Source organism: Chelmon rostratus, chromosome 19, assembly GCF_017976325.1.
Source record: "Chelmon rostratus isolate fCheRos1 chromosome 19, fCheRos1.pri, whole genome shotgun sequence".
Lineage (NCBI taxonomy): Eukaryota > Metazoa > Chordata > Actinopteri > Chaetodontiformes > Chaetodontidae > Chelmon > Chelmon rostratus.
In genome coordinates, this window is record NC_055676.1 from 15,344,412 (window position 1) to 15,368,470 (window position 24,059).

The 24,059-nt window shown below is 42.3% G+C and overlaps 1 protein-coding gene across 2 annotated transcripts; it reads left to right on the plus strand.

Annotated features, from left to right (window-relative positions):
- Positions 1–22,280: 22,280 nt before the first annotated feature.
- Positions 22,281–24,059, plus strand: LOC121623474 (transmembrane protein 250). 2 transcript variants are annotated; one of them, XM_041960747.1, is made up of 2 exons: positions 22,281–22,464; positions 22,726–24,059. In XM_041960747.1, exon 2 carries the CDS (start codon positions 22,929–22,931, stop codon positions 23,346–23,348), a length of 420 nt encoding a protein of 139 aa, XP_041816681.1. In that variant the 5' UTR covers positions 22,281–22,464; positions 22,726–22,928; the 3' UTR covers positions 23,349–24,059. The 2 variants fall into 2 exon arrangements, with proteins under 2 accessions (XP_041816681.1, XP_041816682.1); XM_041960748.1 differs by having other exon boundaries at positions 22,281–22,436.

Here is a 24,059-nt window from a genome sequence, read left to right on the forward strand (position 1 = left end):
GTGTATGAGCGTCCATGTTTACATTCATGTGCAGTGTGTGCACAATGTATGTTTATGTAGAGAGAGAAAGGATATAAAAGACTGTATTTCCAGTTGCAGTGTGTTACAGCAGATATATTACAGGGAGACATTTGTTGAATACATACAAAAAAAACGAGAAAAGACAAATGAGCACAGCTCTTTGTTAAACATGCAAATGCTGATTAGGTTTAATCAGCGTTTGCATGTATTTTTCAGCATGCAGAAGGAAAAGCAATCTGTTCCCAGAGTCCCTGTATCACCTCCTGAACTGTGGGCTGCTTCACGCACAAGGGTGGGAACATAAAGGGTAGAAGGTTAATGGGTAAAAAATAACGCCGGAAAAGATGGAATACTCAGCCCAGCCCAACCTCTAATTACACTAATTGAAGAAAATCCACACAGGGACATATATATATGTGAGAATTATGGCATAAGCAGAGCAGTGTGAAGAGATATCAGCATGCACCCGCAAGGACACACAGAGTGATAAAAAGACGCCAAAGGACTGTGAGGGATTCATACACACATTCATGAATTGTATGTGCATAAATATGTGTGCACGGTTACATTTTTAGGTGTTGATCATTCCTAATATCTATTTATTGGAAAAAGTGGGAGTGTTCAATATAAATTATGCACCAAGGATAAACAATAAATAGCATATTTTTCTCATTTGGTTTTGAGCTGAATTTATGAAAATTTTGAACCAAGATTAAATTAATCAAAACTTGTCTGGTAATTATGGCCACTTTCATAAATGTTTGCTATTTGCTTTTTCAGCGCCATGTAATTATGCAGCATCTTTGCATTGCTATTACATTAAAAAAAAAAACATATCATATGGTCTGAATTTTTTAGGAAAGAATGATTTAAAAAAACACAAAAACATCTGATATGAAATATGAAATGGTACATTTTACAGTTGTGACTGTAAGGCGTTACTGGTATATGGAAGTGCTGTTTTTAAATACCATAATAAAACATAGTTAATAAAATAAAGCCCAACCTTTATGCCTCTCATGAGGGTTATCGAAGTTAAGATCAGCCTCTGTTTTACACTACTTAGAATATTAGAAATTATTGGGATCTGACCTTTTCAGTTCGGTCCCATATGTAGATTGCCTACCTACATAAGTGCATGGTAAAATCTCCAAACAAAAAAAACTGCTTGGATTATTCTAATGTCAATGAAAGGCTCTCCTCTTTATTTAATGCCTCTGCCCACTTTGCATTTCTATGATCTTGACGCTGACACACATTCACCCTCGACCCTACGCAGTACGCACAGGCATGACCAAACATAAGGCTTTACTAATAATCACTTCTTCTATCTTCTTAACCCCCAAACACAAACATGTGCATGCACACACACACTAAAAAGACACACACATACACACAGACACACACACAGTCACATGCATATACCTCCCGCTCTCCAACAAACACAAAACCCTTTTTACGTAATGAAATTACATCGAGTCATATGTTACATCGTCCACTAGAGTTATGGGTGCATTTTACATAAAATTCACATTGGGCGCATTGTCCAGGATGCATGTGTGCATACGGATTTACATTTTAGAGGGTATTAAAGAAATGAGTGGGGTGCAGTAAAATGCGAAGGGGGAAAAAAACAGAAAAAGCGGCCCAATTTCCTGTTCTATCAGCTCAAATCCTGGCAGCCATAAATAACATGAACACACACCCACTTTCTCTCTCGATCACACACACACACACACACACGTACAGAAAAAAAAAATCAGACACATCTGGGCACAGGGTCATTTTCTCTTATACATATAAATGTAATACATATTTGTATCTCTGTACCAAACTGTGTGCAAAAAAGGTGTTATTTTGTGTCTTTGTGCACTAATTTTACCAGGATCTAATCACTGCTAAAGATAAAGGAATATTTTCATTTTGATATCACCAACTGCAGTTATTAAACGATCCAACCTTGTGCTTTTCACACTCTCCTCCCTGTTTCTCTCCGTCCATCCAGAGCCAGGATCACCAGAGGGCAGAGAGCCACCTCCTCTCGGCCAGCCTAGGCCATCCTTAATCCAACATGGCTCGTTGGATTCCAACAAGCAAATCTCATATTTCTAAACACTGGATTATGCTTTTCTTTTATTACTGCTGGAGCTGGAGGAGAGTCGTGGGGTTAGGGGGTAAGGCCGAACTGATAGGATTACCAGAAAAGCCTGTGGACTTAAATATGAAGGGAGGAATAATAATAAAAAAAAAAATACATATATGTGTTCATTAAGATGATGAGTGACTAAAAAAAATGAATAAAAGAAGGGCTAAAAATACTGATAAAAGGTAAAAGTAGGTCTGACACAGAAGGATAATCCCAAGATAAGATGAACAGCAGCGACGATGACATAGAAGACAGTTGCGCAAACACACTTGATTACACATTGGGCAGAAACTTAGTGCACACGTCTCACATAAGCCTCCCAACAAAGAAATGTGCATATCAGCTAAACAAAGCACCACAAGCGTACACACAGACACCACAGACTGCATGTGAATGTGGGGCAGACGCTGCTACAGATAACCTTGTCACGATGCAGCCCTGATATTCCCACATGTGTATATTTTCCCAATGTTCACACCTTTATGACTTTAATAACACTATCAGGCCTTGGTGTCACCGCGTGCTAAGAACAGCAAAGAGCAGAAGCTGAGACAGAGGTGGAGAGACAGTGATGGAGACTGCGAGATGCAGGGGAAGGGGGCAAAAATGACCTTGCTGGAAATAACAACAGCAACCCTTAATGTGTTGCATTACAAGATATGTGATAAAACACTTTTATGGGGAGGGCTGTAAATGCTGTGGTCTCATCCCGCAGTGCGCCCACTCAGCGGCCCATTTCGTCTGTTTGTGTGTGTCCGTGTGTGTCCGTGTGTGTGGGGGGGGGGGGGGGGGGGGGGGGGGGGCGTCCAGTGGCCAGAACCAGAGATCCTGACTGGGGGTGGCAGCAGTGCTCACGGACTGCCTTTGTGCTCACCTTGGTCCGGGTTTGTTCTGGAGAAAAGGAATTGTTCTCCAGTCGTGCAAACACTTGTGTCATATTGGTGCCTTTCTTGCTGCTGAGCATCAGAACTGTTATGTGTTTTTTCTCTTGAGGCATTTTATCATAATGAGGGCTTCACTGTGCTGTGCAGACAGATGATGTATACATGCGCCTCTCAAGTTGGCTTGAAGAGGAGTTTTTCATGTTTTTCTTTTCTGCTGTGTGTGTGGGCTGCCAGAGGAGCATAAAAACTATGGACTTAAACTCAGCATTGCCCCCTGATGGATGTGTCACAGAACAGCATTTTAATATGAAGCTAATAGGTGTTATATAACCAACGTGGCAACAACTAACAATTCTCATTGTTCATTAATCTGTTGACCATTTTCTTCATTGAAATATATAAATAGTTTGATCTGTGAATGATCAGAAAATAGAGTCATCACTGTGACTTGTGCTCAAGCCAATTCTTAAAATTACCTGTTTTGTCAATTTACTTTATTTCTTTGCATAGAAGATGACCTATATTATGAACCAAGTCCCCATTTAATTGCAAATTGATATTATTTTTCAATCGATCATCTAGATCAGAAGATCTGAGTAACAGTTTGCTTTCAATGCACACATTCAAATTGACTATAAAGCCTCAAAGATTGCACCTGTCTGGTGCTTTATTTATCCTAAATTCTGCTGTGCAACACTGATTAACTGTGTTTCCCACTGGCAGTTTTGTTCATGCAATGTTTCCACTTCAATACCTTTATATCAAGTGTTAGAAGATAGTTTGATTCATGCAGGGACTGACAGGCTTCCTGCATAAGTGCACAGAGATTAGTGCTAACCTAATCTGCATCTCTGTCCTTCCTTCGCTAACTTCATGATTCAGTTGATCCTGGTTAGACGGTTCTCTTTTCGGTTCATGCACCACCTCCTCTCCTCCATCTCCAGCGGTGTCATTGCTGCAGCACTTTTCTCCTGCAAGCTTCTCCATCCTTTTCCCTCCTCTATTCTAGCATCTGAACGTGCCATGGTTTGTCATTTTTGTGATGTTTTCAATGTGATTTCCATACTGCTCTTTGTGCATCTCTCCCCATACCTGTCTTCGTCTCCCTCTATCAATCTTTCTCTTTCTGCCACTCTTTTCTTTTTCAGTGTTCACCTTCTTCCCTGTTTGCGGACCCTGACACTCCTTCCGTCCCTCAGATCCAAGCACTGTAGATGTTAGGCCAGGACTTATCGATCAGACTATAAATTACCCATGCATCACCTCTCCTCTCCTCATTGCGTGTCTCACAAGCCGTCTGAGACCTTATAGAGAGGAAGAAGAGAGGGGTGGGATGGGGAGTCGAGCGGGGAGGGAGAGAGAGTCTCCAGCAAATTGTTAATTAAATACGAATCAATCCTCTGCCATTTATCAGGCCATGCGTCCACTTCACCTTTAAGAAGGGGTGTAGGAAGGTGGGGGGAGAGGGGGACGAGGAAAATCAATAAGGCGGACTGAGGGGAGGGATAAGTATTTAATCCACCAATCAAACTATATCATAGCCATTTTAAAGAGACAAATGGACATTATAGGGTGAACAGGGTGTGTTCACGTTTCAGCATCTTATAGCCTACTATGGTATGTATTCAGAAAGTATCCACTCCACCATTGTGGCATGAACACATCAAACCCAAATGAGACATTTTAGGTTGAAAGCACTGTTCAGTTTTTGAAAGAGCGCTTGTTAATTGCAGAGATAAACCAAAATCCATATGAAGTGAGAGGGCCACACAGTTTAATCAACAAACAGGGGTACTGTGGAATCAGGACCAGTGCTCAGCAGTTACAAATTACTTACTAACATGTCATGTATAAAGTTCTTATTCTTTTCAGTGACAAGCAGTGTACGGGATTACAACATGAAATAGTAATTTAGAGGGATCATCGAGTTAGATGGAGAGTTGATATCAGTGTTTCAGGTGAGCGGTGCATGTGCGAGACCTGCGATAAACATTGCGTGGCCACTTGGGGGCAGCAGAAACAAGTTGTAAACACAACATTGGCATATTACTTGTTAACTTGATACAGCTGTTGGCAAACAGTTGCTTATTTACACATCCAACAGTTACAGGGCTACAATATCATTCAATTACATGCTGAATATAAGTCCAATATTCACTCTCTTTTGGCTCAGTTGAGCCTAAACTTAAAGCCACTGAGGGGCTGAAAACACAGGCTAATAATTGTCAAGCTCCCCATAGCACCCCTTAATCATGTCCAGTGGAATAACAGAGTATTCGGCATGTGTGTGTACATGCAAGCATCCATAACCATTGTCCAATGTTTTGTCCATCTCCATACAACTGCAACATTTCACCAGTACAACAGCTCATTCAGCCTAGCTTAGCAGTCGAAAAAAATAGTAATGCTCCTCAGTCCGGCAATACCTGTCCTCTGAGTGGAAGCTCCTACATTTATTGGGAGTGATCCAAAACACAAAGGTGGACTGGACCAATTTGTCATCCTCCATACAGAAAGAGTTGGTCTCTGCTGACTTCTTCTAGGGAAATATCTGTGTCTTTAGAGCACATAGAGTGGGTACAGAGGGTCAGCTGTGGATTTTTATGTTTTTTAGCCTGCTATGGTTGAAAATGATGCTATGAGAGCAGTGAGAGTGAACCAAAACAATAAAGCAGCAAGCTGAAAGTCACTATAGAACTGACAGGAGCTGCAGATTTGGATGATAACTGTCTATAGGTTCATCACTATGAAGTGACCCCTTTCACATTTTTCACATTGTCGATACATTGCTATAGTAGAAATATTGATTATAGATCCTTTAAAGTGTGTTTCCTGATCCATGTGCGTTTCCCCTTACCTTAACCGGACCCCGCTCTTATCCTTAACCCCAACCAGTCATCTCTACAACACTCAACCTTAACCTAACCCCAGCCCTTACTCCAACCACAGAGGGTGTCTATAAGAGATACAAGAGTGTGTTATTTAGGAATAGAACCACTGTCAAAAGTTGACATTGCGTTTCTACGTCATTTTAATGTGCAGACTGGTAAACCACAGTGGAAACTTCTGTGTCTGCATGTCTGTGTAAATGTGCATGGGTGTATGCCTGCCTTTTTTTCTTATTAGAAATAATTGCCCGTGTGTGTGTGTGTGTATGTGTGTGCATGTGTGTGTATTCTCACTGATGTGTTCATTATTTCGTACTGGCTGACCACAGAGACTCACCCAAAGTCCATAAATCTGTGCAGACTGAGGATAACAAGGGATCTGACCCGCCAACTGTAAATCTGGAGGAGAGTGCTAAAGTTAGCAGAGGCAGGAAAACGATCCTGAGAGGAGTTTTAGCACGTTTGCACTGACCGAATGACTTACGCAGGAGGTCACTCTGTGGTTAGAAAACAGCCGACTGTTGTCAATTTGGATTTGATGAAGCAGCAGGGAAGGTTTTCCTCACCTGAACTCCTTTGTGACCTTTGCCTGCTCCAACACGAAGATGAACAATGTGACTTTTGTCGACTGACTTCATTGAATCCATAAAAAATATCCAAATATTTTCCTACAAGTACAGAGAAATAAACACTTGCTCTTGACCTCCAGTGATTTTCTATTTTTTTTTTTTTTTAATTTTCATTAAAATAAGGCAGATTCAGTCCAAACAGTGCAGGTTAGTGGTGTTTAGTACTTAAAAAACATGCAACTTTCTTGGGTCAATTAACAAATCTAGGAATCTTCAGTCACCGATAACAGCAATGATCATGCTGTTATTGGTGACAGCATGCTGCACTGTTACTGCACTGACCACGTTTACCATCTTAGCTCAGTGTGCTAGCATGCTGAAATGAATACAAGTTGAGGCCGATGGGCATGTCATTAGCTTTGCAAGTGTTTGGTCAGGCATCAAAGTATAGGACAAATGAAGATGACCTGATGATGGCACTAGATGAAAGATTTAGGGATCATCAAAATTGATGCGACTCATCCTAACAGCGGCACAAGTTTCATAGGAATTTCATGGAAATTCATCCAATAGTTGCTGAGACATTTCACTCAAAACCACTAATGTTAACTTCATGGTAGGAAGGGAGTCATTAGGATATATGCCACAAATGCATGCTCCAAATTTTGTGCCAATCCAAACCATAGTTTTTGAAATAATTCAGTCTAGGGGACAGTGGTGGACTGACCGACCAACCAACAGCTCATCATTGCTATCCCTAGAGCCACCCTGCTAGCATGGCTAAACATGTTTTCTGTAGTTCACCACCTGATCTTTTACAGAAGATATCCCCACCTTTTGTCTTATTCACATGCCTGACTGACACAAAACTATTTCATAACCGCTGTCCAAACATAGGCAACTCTCACATCTCCTTCCCTAAGAACCCTGGGAGCTTAACAATCATCCAACATCTGTCTGGAGCCCAGAGAAAGGCAGAGGCCCAGATGTCAGAGAGATTGGTCTTATGGGAGTAGGCTTCTTGGCCCCTTGACTGGGCAGCCCAGTTAGTGAACTAGGATTAGAGTTACGACACATCCTGGAGCCAAACATAACCGGACTTTATCCTCAGATACAAACAGTGAGGAAGAAAAACTCTGCCGTTGTGACATTCATTTCTTTCATATTTTTTTCTTTGTTCAGTTCAGTGTGCAAATTAATGTAAGTATGTGTGTTTTTTACAGTGGAGTTTACATGTCCTGTATCTCACCGTGTGTGCGTTTCTTTCTTTTTGTTTGTTTTCTTCTCCTGTGTGTCTTCCTGGGTGGGTGGCAAAGCTCATTCCAGGCGGCTGGATTGTCCTCTATTAGTGCTGCTTCTGTTTCGCAGGCGTAATCCTCTCCACTGGAGCCTCGCCTCGCTCCTAATCTGAGGCACAATCTCTCCTGCAGATGGTTCTCTCCTTAAGCACCGCAAAAGAAGTGAGCTCATCCCCTATCTCTCCTGTTATCCCCCTGTTATCTCTCAACTCCCTCATCCCTTTCTCCCGACATTACAGCCTCATTTCTCATCCTGAACACTTGATTTTCACCAGAACCATAAAGCACAGAGCACTTTCAAATATACCTCTCGACAGTGTGAATGTGTCAGCCTTACTTCCTCAGTTTATAGCCTGTAGTTAAAAACTATAGACTGTGTAAGAGATTCTGCATGTTTTGCCCAGTTTACTGTAAATCAGGTTTGTATTACATGATTTTGCAAACCGAGCTGCTGCATTTTAGATTTAAATGTACTTTTACTACTTTTACTTTTACTACTGTAGAACAACCATTGGTTTCCATTCATTATTTGTCAATATGAAAATGAATAAGCAGACATGCAAGTTTAAAAAAAAGAAACTCAAAGTGAAATTTCTTCCATGGTTACATTATTGTTGTGAACTCAGGCGGAGTTGATGTTCACTATGGATAGCACAAGTTTTATGAGTCTATGCTAATTGCTTTTCACACTGTACAGGAAAGACTGGGAGTCAATGGTTGCCTGGAAAGGTGGGAAAAATATATGTAAAAATATAAAACTGCATGGCACTCAAAAACAGAAAAATACAGAACTTGTCAAGACCGAAATCACTAAAATGTCTTTTCAATCCTTTTAATTCTTTTTTTTTTTTTTTTTGACTAAATATATGATTACACTATGGGTAATTTCCTGCATTTCAGTTCACACTCATTAAAAGGCCAAAAACACCTCTATTGTTGTGATATGTGTTATTTTTGCTCTGAACTACCTACTTCATTTAGAAATGTGTCATATTTGAAAACTATGTGAAATTATTATTTTTTTTAATCTGCACAGCATAGCCTTTCTGAACTATATGGCTCTATTACCAAACTTGCACGTCATCCCACTCAATTAGAGAATGAGCCTCCCTCTCCCTGGAGGACTTCCACCTTTTCCTCCACTCCTCCCCCAGCAGCTACACTAATAGTCCACACCTGATAGTCCACTCTGATGGGTAGTTTTCTCCAAATGCTGTGCCAGGAAGGGCAAGGCAAAGAAAGGGATAAATGATGAGGGGCGATGGACAATAATTCGAGGTGGGTTTCTATGGCAACAAGGAAATGAGAGCCAGGTATACAATGTGAGCAGAAAGCCAGGAGGCCAGTGCGGTGATCAGGTGCTGTCAGGATGCTAGGGAGCGGGAGGTAAAGCTTTGGGCGTTGGAAATGGATTGCAGGGCGTGATTCACTGCAGAGAGAGAAGCCCGAGGAGAGACCACGGGGGGGGGGGGGGGGGCGGCGGGGGAGTGGAGATGAGAGTTGCGGCACCATTTTTCACAGCAGACAAAAACATTTGCTGGGATATCAATTTGGAGCTGTGAAGCAGTCTTCCCCTCCTGCCCCATCATCCATCATCTTTTCCTACTAAACACCACTTGGGCACTTCACCACCCCCCTTCTCCCTCCTCCACCACCCACACACATGCACACTTACACACCCTTACCCTCTGCTTTCCTCCCACGCTCATGGCCATACATACAGGAACACATGAGCACTTTCTGCAACCTCATGCAATTACGCAAAACACACAGGATGCATTGCCGATCTCGAACAGGACAGGAAAGCGTGACCCGTAGATGTGTGGGAATAAGATGCAAAGCAGGGCTGAAGCACAGCACCGCGCGTGGTTGGGGTTGAAAAGGCGGGGCTGAGCGGTTGCCACAGCGTCCGTCTCCCCTAGTCTTCTCCCATTAGCGCCAGTAGGGGAGACCCCACCCTCTGGCTGCCCCCTTATTGGCACCTTTGCCTGCACCCCATCACTCATCTCCCAGCCATCATCCATCACCCATCGCGATCAATAGGAGGCCACGCATTCATCAGCCCCTGGGTGCTGATGGGAAAGAGGAGGGTCGGCTGGGGGAGAGATGGAGCGAGGGATCACGTGGCGCAGAGAGGGAGCAGAAAAAGAGGCGAGAATATTTGAAAGCGAGAGAAACTGAGCAAAAAAGGAGAAATGAAGGAGGAGTCGTGGGAGAAAATTTGAGAATAGGAACTACACTGAGAACCAACGAGACAGAGGTGCACATATTAATTTGCCTCTCACCAAGAGGGAAATTAATATGTTTTTGGGCGTAAGATTTGAAAATGTATAGAGGTACATTAAAATGTAATAAAAAGAATTAGAAAAAGAGTCTTGGGAAAGGATGAACGCCATTACCGTGGCAATGAGCAAAGGAGGCTTGTCCAATTTGCCACAGTCACATTCGTAGGTGTCAGTGTTGAAGTCATCATAATGATGAGTGGGATTCTGTGCATCGCCTCAGTATGTGAAGAGTGGCGGAAAAAATAGAAAGATCCTTTAGGGCAAAGAGAGAAATATAACTGAAGGGAGGTTTAATGTGCACGATTATACACACACGCATACAAACATGCACACACACACACACATGTAAAGGGAAGGTAATGGTGCAATGTCCCTGTCAGTCATTCAGTGGTTGTCAGTTTCCGGCAAGGCTCTGCACTTTGTGCTGACAGCCCATAAGTTGTGCTGACACACTCACACACACACACACACACACACACACACACGCTGGCTCAGGCCTTTCCCCTCCTGACTGAAGGTGGACCGGAATAGATCGCACTTTAAGATGATGGATGCAGCCTCTGCCCAGAAAGGTTAGGGACGGGCCAATAAGTTACTGAGCACCACGTTCGGGGCGAGTCGTAGAGGTGGCCAACAAATACACAGTAATTGTGATTGCTTGACAGCAGTGACATGAACCCCTGTGATGGCCGCAGCGTGCACTGAGCACCATGACGTACTTTGGTGGGAAATGCATGAAAAAACTGCAACGCTGCATTTCTCAAATGCTTGCATGTATTCATTTATCACTTATTTGATTTCTCGTCTAGCTCCTCTCTTCGCAGTTATTTAAAAAAATGTCATCAGCGTTTGTTACGTGAGGTAATGCTGTATATCACACACACACACACACACACAGCAGAGGGAAAATATCAAGCCAGACCAGGGAAAGACATCCAAGCAAGACCAGAGACTATCTGCTAGAAATTGGACCCTTCAGGGCCAGGTGAGAGACTGTGTTTATTCCTGCCACTACCCACTCTGCCCCATTTAGGCATCAACACGGGAACAGGGGAAGGGGGGCAGAGAGAGCTGTGGGTCAGGTGACATGTCCAGAAGCCACACCACCACCTACCAGCCGAAGTCACCCAGTCCCCAGGTCCCCTCTGTGTGTATGTGTCAGATGTCGCTCTCAGGTTTCGTACCCCAGGTCTCCATCTACCGGATGGTCTCATTGGATTATTCAGGAGAGGCTAAACGCTCTTTGTAGAGAGCAGACCAGGACAAAACCCCACCTGGGGAGGATAAACCACCACAAGCTCTGGAGCAAGTCTGCCTTTGTAGCATGAGCATGTTGTTACATGGTAAGAAGTCTAGAGGAACTAAGTATGGTGACACGAAATGCTGATTTTGAATAGGAGGGAACCTTGTTTAGATTTTTTTCAATAGCCATGGCTCAACTACAGCTTTAACACAGAAAGGAGCATAAGAAAACAGCTTTTTTTTTCTTAATGAAGGAGTGTGTTGGCATATCTCAATGTGAGGAAAGTAACAATAACTGATTTACTAAAATATGTGGGATCACAGTGTTATTAATGCCATTGATATAATGAACACACAACACAATAAATGTCTGACATTAAGCAGAAGCACATGTGCTAATGCTAAAGCTGTGAATATTTACTTTTGTGTAAATCGACCACTGCCTTGTTGTACTTATTTCTACCTATTATATTGTTTACTAATGTATCACATCTTGCTTTTTTTCTTGCTGATGCTTCTTACTATCACACTATCCACTTTGCGGCTGTCCCAGTGCAAATTCCCCTGCGGCGCGATTAATAAAGGATTATCTTATCTTATTTTATCTTATCTTAATAGGAGCAAGAAACCACTGCGGAAAAGGACAGGAAGTGAATGTTGCCAGGACCGCTCCAGTTTTAACTACATAACCACAAAGTTTGATGTTACCTGTTTCTTCCTCTTTCTCCTCCTCTTTCTCTCTGTGATGTGACCTCTAACACCTTACCGGCTCTTTCCTGAATATTTCATCGCGAGCCCATCCATTGTCCTCAGCTCACACACGCACACTCGCAGCCACACAGCACAACCAAACAAAACGTGCGTGCGCACGTAAAGGCGGATGCTTGTGTGTGTGTGCCTCTGCGTGTGTTCCTGTGTAAAGGGAAACCAGTTGCAGATAATAGACGTCTGTGTTTAATATTGGAGGAGTTTGAGGTAACCGCAAACCTGCAAACCTGGGGTCACCGTGTGCGAAGCCGGACACCTGATCTGCAGCACTGCTGAACACAGCTATTGTACAAACAGAAGCCCGGAGGACTGATATCCTTAACCTGATTTTCGTTTTATTTGCTTCGCTCAGCGATACAGTTTATGAGCGTTAGAGAGTTGAGAAGATGAAACAGTATCGCTATTCACATCTGAAACACTGCTTTTCCTCTTCATGTGAAGTATTTGCATGTGAAATGGCAATAATGAGACACATGGAGAGGAGAAAATGCAACTTTCTTCCAATAAGATTCAGATTGTTAAGACTTTTGGCAATCCCATATACACTAATTGACACTGGTTATCTCCTGTCAGCTAGCAAAGAAATATGAGGTACAAGAGCGATCAATCAGATACTTAAAGCCCTCCGCTGACATCTGGGGCAAAAGACAGAGAGGGGAAAGGCTTGGACAGCCACGCAGTAAGCTGCTGCCAGGTGGAGGGATCGTGCAGAAAAGGATCCACCAGAATGAATGAGGTGTAGAATTAGTGGCAAGAAAATAAAATGTGAAAGGCAGATTAAACAAAAAGCAAACATGAGTTACAGGAGAAACAGAAGTTATAGGCAGATGAAATCCTCCATCCTCCATCCATCCTTAGCTAACTAGCCTCTGTACTGCTTCGCAATCTCTCACTGAGGATTCCTGGGTTTTACTGCCTCTGCAGCTGAAACCTTTGTGATCTTAAAGCTGCTATAATCAGTATTTTAATATTAGCACTATGTGGATGTGAAACAGGTTGCCCATTCCCAAACACAACTCTACACTTACCCTCAGGTCTATGCGGCTTTATAGCATCCGTCAGCTCATTGTTTTTATTCTATTTTGAAGGGGGAAAGCTCTGATAAACTCACATATGGGCCAATGCCAGAAAACACATGGAGAGGAGAAAATGCAACTTTCTTCCAATAAGATTCACCAAAACAGTGCACAAAGTTGGCAACTAGCTGGTGAGCACAGTGCAGACTTTACCCACTAAAGAGCCTGATATTTCCCTCAGGAGCTGGAGACCAGACTGGAGCTAGAAGCAGCAGCAGTTAATATTAGACGTGCATTAATCAGATTGACACAAACACGACTCCACACGAATGCTAACATCGCTCCGTATCTTCTGGATACGCAGGCGACTGTTTGCTAACACGCTCTCCATGCAAACTGTGCAAGATGACGATATGTCACTGTCATGTTTACAGCTTGTTGCTCTGCTCCCACTGTAACTTCTTCCACTTCCATGATATCCACCAACACTCTCTTCAAAGTCACCTTTCAGATTTTTTTCCTGTAATCTTTGTTGTCTAGAACAACATTCGACCTGGACTCAGTTCTTCTGTGAAGCTGGTGATGCTTAACGGTGTACATTAAACTTCTGATTAAAGGCTGTTTGTAATTTCTAATATTTTGTGTTGCATAGTTTAATAAAAATGCACCCTCCTTATTTAGACATATGGACTTAACTACACAACACACTAATGAGTAAAGTTATGTACAATGTTTTGTTTTTATTAATTTCGGTTAATACAAATGTCAATGGGATTTTGAATGAGATTTTTTTTTTTTACAGGACCCATAAATTCAGATTTTTCCTGTCGCATGACAAAAAAATGGGCAGATTAGCAAACAAAAAATGAAGAAATGTAGGTAAACAAGTGAACTATTTCCCCTTTTCATCCTGTCTTTATTGTGTTGTCGGTAATGATGCAATGAGGTTAGGTCACCTGCTTTCCTGACCCTCAACTTTTTGACCCCTGACATCATGTCGCTGGGAACAGCGTGTGCAGCTATTTCTTCCTGGTGGCTCAGGCGGATCTGGTCTTGGCAGGTTAAAGGAAGAGTGGCATCCGAGCTGGGGTACTTTTGTAGTTGCTGTATCATTAATGGAGCACCGATAAAGATACGCAGATCTCCTGGCACTTTGCTACAGATTAGGAGACAGGCTGGGAAAACCGATGCGTTTATCTTGTGTTTTCAATCTAGGCCACGTTTTGGTTCGAATCACATCTGGGTCTGGCTTTTTTAAAATTGATGGCCGTAATTGATACAATAGTGAAAAGATGTTGAGTGATATAAGCTACTGAGGAAAGTCATCACAATTGTATTTTTTTTTTTTACGTTCAGTTACTGAGTCTGGCTTGAAAAAATCCAACGCAAATACACTTCAGACATCAGACCTCATGCACTCATATTTTACCACTGTGAAGTAATTTGCAGCATAAATCTTCTTGCATTAAAACTGTTTTCTTGAGCTGGTCAAGAGGGTTGACAGGGCGGTGCAGTCCTGGCGTAAATCAGCATAAGTGATCGGATAGATTTTTCTGTGTTAATGCAACATAGCCTTGGCATGCCCAATAACTCAGACGCAGGCAGGGAGGGCGAGCATGTCCAGCGTCCAGCCCTCTATTTGCCAAACCGATGTGGTTGGGTCATCAAATCGACAATGCAATTGACCCATCAATTGACCCCTGCTGACCTCTCCGGCCAATCAGGCTAATGGTGGCTGTGGTTCGAGCTTTACCTCCCTAGTATCCTTTCCCTTGTGCTCTTTATTTATATGTCCACACACACACACACACAGACAAACACAGACTGACATCCAGTCCTATCTCACACCCTAGGTTTCTAACCCATCTCAATTTTAACTGCCTGTATTGGCACCCTCTTCACTGAGGGACTCTCGTTAGCATTGACCTTTCTCTCTCTGCATGCCAGTTAAACTCAACAGGCCTTTGATCAGTTTGCTTTATAATACAATAACACAGTCGGAGCTTTGCAATCAAGACTAACTTTTTGCTGTCACAGTTGTCAGTCTTGTGTAAAAGGCACCAAATGCTCCATTTGGGAGCACTTGTCCATATTAATCATAAAAATGCAGAATCACCATATTCCATCAAAACTACCTCATGTAGATCAATATGTTTCTGCCGGCTGAATAATCTCCATAAATCAATTATATAGTAAAATGCTCTTTCTGCGTGTGTGTGAAGTGGCAGTAGGTGCTGTATTGATCAGATCCAGTAAGTGGTAACTGTATCATGTTTTCACTTATTTGATGTAATGGTAGTTTATGGATCCTCAATTGATGAGACGGTTTACATCAGGGGTGTTCTTCCAGACACAGTGGAGGACGGAACAGGCCAAACTCAAAGTGAGAGTTCAGAAACCAGACCCCAACACAGAGCTGGTACCAAGATTTGAAATGCTTATTGTCACTCATTAGACACACCTGAAACACGGTGGGATATCATAAAGCAGCAGTCAGGCTGTAACCGGGCCTCGTGTTCATGACGAACCTTCACAGTACAGGGGTGCAAGTGCTGCATGATCAGAACCCTAACCCGAACCCTTCAGGTTTGCACATGCTGCTAGTTACCTGCACCACTTTGTCTGATCAGTTTGCTTGTCTTCTTCTCTTGTAATCTTTCTTTCAATGTTTAAAACTGCTTTGCCGGCAAAAATATATAAGAACATAAAAATAAAGGATGGCGGTCAGCTGCTTGAACTTTGATGCCTTCATGGTCCAGATTCAGAAGAGGTCTGCAGTGCTTTGGTGGTGGAAGGTTCCGGCTGACCTGCAGCTGCACAGCTGTCTGTTACATGTGACGGCGCTCTAACTGTCTTTGCCATTTACTTCACATTAATGCAGCTCATTTCTAAAGAACTGCATGGGCTTCTTACACACAAGACAAAGTAAAAGAAAGAGTAAAAGTAATGATTTGATGCTCAAAACAAGCTGCTACGTGCTTGCACTGCACTCTGGTCTATCACGGTTTATGATCTCATCTAGAAAGTTCACCTGTTTTCTTAACATACAAAGAGAGTTAAGTTCACCCTGTCGGTTCAAGAGTAACTTCATCTCAGCCCTCTTTCTCTGCAACAATCAATTCTCTTGCTCCCTCTCTCGCTCTCTCTCTCACTCCCTCTCTCTCTCTCCAATATCAAGTGAAATAAATTGCACATCTTTTCCAAACAGAGCAATTTCTCCACCATCTGTTCACCGACGTAAATCAGGGCTTGTTGATGCAAACCTCCTCCTTCCTCAAACTCCCCCCCGTGAGGACTGAATCAGACCTAATCCCCCAGTCTCCCCTGCCCTCTAAATCATCCCTGCATATTAATGGCTCCATGCAGATAGAAATGAGTCTATATGCAAAATATGCAAAACACAGAGCCCATACTTTAGTCGTCTTGAGGCTCATGATGAGCAACAAGAGAAACAGATTTGTTTAACAGCTGCATTTGCTGCCAAGTACAGTTAAATTTTGAAAAGATAATAATATCTTAATAAAAACTTTTCATTTTCTTATTTGTTGAAAGCTGCATGTAATATTTTATACAGGTATGTTAAACCTTTCATGCAGTTTTTTCTCATAGTTCTTAGAATGATAACTGCATTCTGTCATTAGCTAAGAGAGCTTAAGAGGGGACACACATCAAAAGATCTGACGATGACCTTCATGCACACTCACATGCACACACACACTCATGAATTCTTCTTCAAAGCCCACCTGTTTTTGTGCCAATGCAACTAAAGAACAAAGGAAATGTCACATTCTGACTGACTATCCCTCTCGACTCCAGCCACACTCTACCTCACAGCAGCCTCGCCACTCCTGGCATCTCAGTGTGCTCCCAAAGGTCACGCTCCAAACACCCCCCCTCCATTTCTAGGTCCAAGCTTCACAACCCTCTCATCCAACCTACAGATTTTTCCACATCAGTCGATAATCCAGCCTAGCCCCCTTATGCCAAGGATTAACACCAGCAAGGCCCAATCCAGCCACATGTGGCTGGGGACAGAGGGGGGGACATGGACGACAGATGAGACAGACCAAAAAGGAAACATCTGCATCAATGCCCTCTGTGAACTGTAACATGCCTTATTTAAGAATTGACTTTTTATAGACAAATTTTTATAAATAGTACGTTCTTCCATATTCCAAATTTAAGCATTTCCCTTGGTGCAGCTCCTCTCAAAGTAACACACAAAGCACCGCGGACACATTTAAACTTAAAGTATTGGGCCAAGCTGCTCCGAGTTGTGGATGTTTGTGCAACACAACCAGCAAAACTTTGAGACAGTTCAAAGTAACATCTGGCCAGATGAAGACTTGGGATCTGTGGTGCAACAGGAGCAGGTTTTAATGACAACAGATGGCTTGACAGGATTATGAAACCCACACAGATGTGTGCACTTAACAGACACACATGCACAAGAGATGAAAAAAAACACTGAAGGAGATTAAAAGTGTTAGAACACGCTAAGGGCTATTTCCTTAATAATTCAAGTTTTTATAGCAAAGAAACTTGGAAGGGACTGTCTGACCTGACTGCCTGCATCATGTTTTATTTTAATTAGTTTAATTGGGTACTTAATTCGCTCTCCAAGGCTTGGCATCCTCTGCAACCTAAGTGCCCTGGAAGTAGATCAGTGTTAGGCCCTTCTCTCATCTTTTAATTTTGTTTATTTTACTTTTTTTTTTAAGTTTTCCATGAATAATTTGGTTCCTCAACAGAAAAAACATGCTCAGCCCAAGGGACTGATTGGCAAACACATGCATTACATCCCTGAGAAACAGATAAAAGTGGGCAGAAAGTCCTCTTACTAAAATTGAAGGAACACAGTAAAGGGACGCGAGTTTATTTTCAAATGTGTGGCCCAAGTTTCGTCTGACAGGCTTAATGGATCTTTCTGTAGGAGATCTATTGAGCTGCTTCACATAACGCAGCACAGCCCGAACATGGCTTTGATTAAACTTTCACTAATTAAAGTCTCCCTCATCTTATTAGCTCGACTAATTGATTTCATTTGTCTTAGCTCAACTATTGGCTGTGACCTCTACTTAGTTAATGAATTAATTGATTTAGCCCAAGTGTATTTGGAGGAGTCAAAGAGGATTTTGACATGTTGCCCCTTTAATCTTGCTTACTCCAGACGCTCTTTGGGTTATGATGGTAACGTATTGGCAAAGGTTTGAGGGGGGTGAAGGGTGGATAGCTGTGGATTGCGCCTGCCACTCCGCAAGGCTACAAGTACAGAGTGGATTTGGCCTTCTGCAGCTTGTCAGTGAATGAAGAAGTAGCCTTGGCAAAATAACAATTTTAAAGCACCATTCTTAAGTTACTTTCAAACTTGGAGATGAACTTAAACGCACACAGAATCTACTTTACCTGACCAAGAAGATGAGGCAACACTTCACAGGACTTCACTCTTTGGAAGAGAAAAATATGAGTTGATAATATTGCCATAATGCATGATTAGAAGCAGTATACATCCTTTACAGGGGCACTCGGGTGCCTAAATCACCTGCATCCACTTTATTGACATCGTTTTTCTTGATAATGGTACGAGACAGAGGAGCTTCCTCAGCTTGGATGCAGTTATTAACCAGATGTAGGGGAAAGGCAGCATCTACACTTGGCACTATTTAGTGGCATTTGCAGCCGTAATGCTGCTGCATGTGTCCATTTATCAAAAACGGCGGTAATGCAGGAGTTGGATTTTGTTCAAATATGCCTACATAAGACAGCTTGGGGCCATGCCCTTGAGTGTGCTGCTCCTCACAAGCACTGGATTGGAAAGCACTGCTATTAACAGCAGTGAAACCTGAACACACGGCTCCCTCAAGTGGTGGAAAATCAAAACGTTTTCCCTCCAATAAGGATAGTTTCATTCAACCGTTTCTCATGAATAACTGAAAATACAACGAAATATTTTAGACACTACAAACAAATATGAAATATTTAAGTAATGTGTCTGCAGATGTTATGCACTGTTTGGCATATATAAAGATATACTTGAAAAGCTTCACCTGTGTTCCTCTAAGCAGATTATATCAGATCTCCAATTGTGAAACACCAATTTGGGGTTTGGGATTACAGCTAAATTCAGACGTTGTTCTGTTCTGATTGATCAGTGAACCTTGTAAATAGGCAAATCCATGTGACCTAGACTTGCTAGAAAGAAACAGCTGATTTGCATTTGGCAACAGTCAGTTGAAGAAGATTTTTTGCTTGAACGTGTGCATTTAGATAACAAATTACCTGCAACGTTGGACCTTTTTTTGGAAAGTTTCTGTTTTATTAAAGATTTCTATTCAACTGATATTTTTAGTGCTCTGGTTTGCAAAGCACTTCCAACAGAAACATGAACTCACGCTTACATTCTGGTGCTTTGCCCTTTATCTTTGATCTACCTGCGTCCTCTCCCAACGTGCCACATCATTTATCCCTGAGAAAGGAATCTAGTTCTTCACTACCTGACAAGCAAGGATAACCTTCGAGTTTTTTTTTCTAAATGGCCTCCATTAATCTTCTAACCAGAAAATACTGTAGTGAAACCAATTATAAGAACACCTCTCAAGGGAGTTGCAGAGGAAGATAGGCAGCAAAGTTTATTGTCAAAGAAGTGCAACAACTTGCACAGCAGGTTCTGGTCCCAAAGTGGTTCAAAGATACAAAAATCCAATTCAGAGTGAAGATTCCTGTTGAAAGGAAGTGTGTTAACCAAGTTAAAGGCAAATGGGTGTAATAACTCAGTAATTCACAGTCCAGGGATTTGATTTGCATGGCTACAACTGAACTACTGTCGGCCGTATGATGTTCAGGGTTTCTGTGACAAATATCCTGACGTCACATTGTCTATTCACATTGAAAATGAGGAGCCTTCTCTTTCTGAGGGAGCCTCAAACGTCAGCACCTCGGTTAAAAAGGTTGCTTGTCGCAGTAACGGCACAGACAAGCTAAAGATCAAGTTCGCACAGGAGCAACAAGATTACATGAGCAAATGAAAGAGAGGACTGAGAGCAGCTCCTCCAATGAATGCCACACATGCGCCGGCATGACCCTGAGTTTTAAAAAGTCTTTATCACGTTGCCTTCACAGGGAATGCTTCAGAAATATAAGCCGTTTGGGTAAATGGATCATGTAACAATTCTGTCCACAATATGCTGAACGATGTTGGCCGACGGTAACTGGATTTTAAGGCACACATGCGTTTTACCATAACTTTGATGCTGGCAGAGATAAAACTTCAAACACTTTGCATTTAATGAGAGCAGATGAAATATGTGAAGTGATTATTTGTGATGCAGGATTCAATATAAAAGTAAATCTCCAGCGATTCGTTCCAGCGAGTCATTCCAGACCACTGTGTCACCCTGAAGTGTGAAGCATGACTGTACAGCAGATGTCTTCATTAAATGATACTGGACATTTTTAAGAACCTCATGACCTACTGAGAAATGTTTGATAATCAATTTTGGAGCATTTAAAGTTGCTTAGTTATCGTGGACAAAGAAAATACTTTTCATTTTAATAAATACAGCCATTTTAATGTGCATGGCCGGAGCTGACTTCAGACTTTGGCTGCCAATCAAATCATTATGCTATGGATTCCATTACCAAACACAATCATAAAGTGAAAGCAAATACATGGATTAATATATTCAGCATCGGTGACAGCTTTATGTATGTTTGATTAAATATTATAAGGTTTGTTTTTCTAATTTTGCATAATACACCTTTAAATTCCCAGTAAAGTGATCCGGCACACTATTAACAGCAGTAATAAACTCTTCTTTTAGAAAAGCCTGTATTTATTATGATTTATCGCCACCTGCTGCCATCCAGCCTGCTGACAGATAGCTGAGATGTAATCACTCGGCCGACCCATAAATCGGCCCAATGAAGGTTACCTGTTATAGGCTACAGAGTGAGAGGCTGCAACACGTTTATGTGGCTCACACACCTCTGAGGATGTGCGTGTGGGTGCACTGTGCAACCTTGTGTGAGGTTTACAGACACATGAATACAAATGCACGTGTGGCCTTTGCAAAGTTTTTTTTTTTTTTCTACCGAAGCTGTGCAATATAAGCGGAAAGACTCCAATTTACTTTTGCTGCTAAAAGTATGATGGTGATGATGATATATGATATAATAAAGGTTTACCTGCCCTCTCACGTCATGTTTTATGTACATCCTGGTGATGGCAGAAATTGTGATTAAAAAATAATGTGATAAAGCAACTGTAAGCAACATTTACCCAAGCACTGTACTTAAGTAAAGTTTTAGGGTACTTGTACTTCATTGAAGTATTTCCATGTTATGATACTTTATATATTTACTCCACTACATTTTAGAGGGAAATGTAAGTTTTACTCCATTACATTTATTTGACAGCTGCAGTTACTAGGATTAAGATTTAAAATTTTGAAAAAAAAATACAAAGCTTATACAAAACAACATAGTGTCAAAGGTTAAACTTCTCTTTTGCTCCACTGTATTTGTCTCACAGCTTTAGTTAAATGTAAAAACTCCCTTGAGTTTGCTGGAAAATGCATCGTCACAAAGCTGTAAGAAAAGAAGACTTTTTATGACACTACAAACATGATGATTTAATAAAATATGATGCTGTAGATTAAACTACCCAACATGTATAAAGCAGTTAAAATTAGATCGACCTTAAACTACAGCAGTAAAACACAACATACACATTAACGCTGCAGAAACATGAACCCAAAAACATCATATATGATATGGAGATTATTGCTGCACATTAAGTACTTTTAATACTTAAATTTTGCTGATAAACGTGGAGCTGCTGCTTTACTTTCATAAAGGATCTGAGTACTTCTTCCACTCTTAGAAATGAGTCTGTAGGCCAAGTGGTTATGAACTGACCTTAAATTAGTCATTTTCCTAATGCAGTTTTGAACGGAGGAGGAACCATTTAATTTTGCAACGTACTGTGGCAAAGCTACACACACATGCACACACATGCATCATATAACCCCTGCATACTGTTTGCTGAACATTACGCACTTCAAGCTGAGCTCCAAGGCGAGCATCCCCTCTCGTGGAGCACTTCCCCTTTAACTGGGCAGCTGTCGTCACAGCAGGATGACTCGTATATTTTGCGACAGGACGTACGAGCACCGGCTCGCTGCCTCATCTCCGCTGCTGTTAAACACACCGTCGTGGGGGAGGAAAAAGAAAACAAATCCCGTGTGTTTATGTTACAGCCGACTGTTTAGAATGTGATACAATGCTCCGGCGGTCTGAGAGTCAAACACCAGCTCTTTTGGTGAGGAGGGAGACGTCGTAGTGTTGCAGTAAGAGCACCGTTGGTTCTGCACGATCACTCAATTCGTTAGACCCAGAATCTGCATGAAGGGTCATTTCTGGGGTCGGGTGCTGTAAGATTTCATGCTCAGACATAGACTTAAACCTGTCTTTTAAAATGAATCAGCACCCGCTGCTTTCAGTTTAAGAATATATATGCACAGGCCTGCATTCATTAAATTGGGCTTGCAACAATGCATTTTTTGATGATGTCTCCACAAACATACGGTAACAGTGTCATTTCCTCACAGGACGTCATTGCATTGGAAGCAGAAAAGCTTGCTGAGTGGAGTTCACAGCAGACAGACCCTGCCAGCAGCCACCTCTCCTTTCTTGGCTCCTGCAAGAGCCGCTTCTTGCTCCACAACCAAATGACTGCCTCCCCGGGAGCAGCGCTCGCAAAGGACTCCACCTGTAACTCCTGTGCACCGTACTGGGCTCCAGTAGCCCACCCATGCCTGTGATCCCCATCCCACGGCGGGTGCGCAGCTTCCATGGCCCCCACACCACCTGCATGCACTCGGCCTGCGGGTCGACGCACGCTTCCAAGCTAGTGCGCACCAAGTACAATAACTTTGACCTGTACCTGCGCTCACGCTGCATGTACAGCTTCCTCCGTTTCCTCCTGTACTTCGGCTGCAGTCTGCTGACCTCTCTGCTCTGGGTGGCGCTCTCTGCTCTCTTCTTCCTGCAGTACGTCAGCGTGCGCGTCCTCCTGCGGCTGCAGTACAAGCTGTCTGTCATCCTGCTGCTGTTAGGGCACAGGCGCCTGGACTTCGGGGTGCTGAACGACCTGATCATCTACAGCATGCAGATCACCATGTTTCTGGTGGGGGGGCTCGGCTGGTGCTTCATGGTGTTCGTGGACATGTAGCTGTGGGAAGCGTACTGTGTGATGTGGATGCTTCACACTGTAAATTCAGCGTTGTGTGTCGCTATGGGACAGCATACTCTCTGTGTCGCTCTCGCCTCTGGTCAAAAAACTTACCGCTTTAGTGTCAGATATGGTAGAATCCAATAAGAATCACATCTGTGTGTACAGTCCTTTAAAGTTGTTGGTCCTGTATAACTCGGCACAAAACCACCTGTTTCCTGAATATTAAAAATGATGCATGAAGTCCAGATTTGAGTCTTCAGGACTCTCCATTTGTAACCAGTTTTCATAGATTTTAAAGGGCATCTTGACTAGAAATTCATTTGTTTACAGTAGAGGAAAATGTGAATGTTAAAGTCAGCGTGACCGAGCACATGACTGATGTGCATCGTGGCCGTGTGATGCAAGACAGTCATTTGTGCCAAAACACGAGTCGGGCTCCAAACGCAAAAGTGCACCCTGAGGTCGACATTATTTCGATAATGTCGTGTGTGAACACAGCATCATGTAAGCATACATGTACCACAGAGGTGAAGCTGATGTACAGTAACCTATGGTGGGTAAATTCTCCAAAAACAAGTTGTCAACAGTGTGTGTGTGATGTGCTTTTGTGGGCCAGAATAGGAGAAACTGACAAACTGTAAGTGACAAACAGCTTTTTTTTTTGTAAAGTTATTAAATAAATTTTCTGTTGATGAAATGTTTCCGCTA

Coding starts and splice junctions, on each gene's coding strand:
- LOC121623474 (XM_041960747.1), top strand. CDS start 22,929: ATGCCTGTGATCCCCATCCCACGGCGGGTGCGCAGCTTCCATGGCCCC.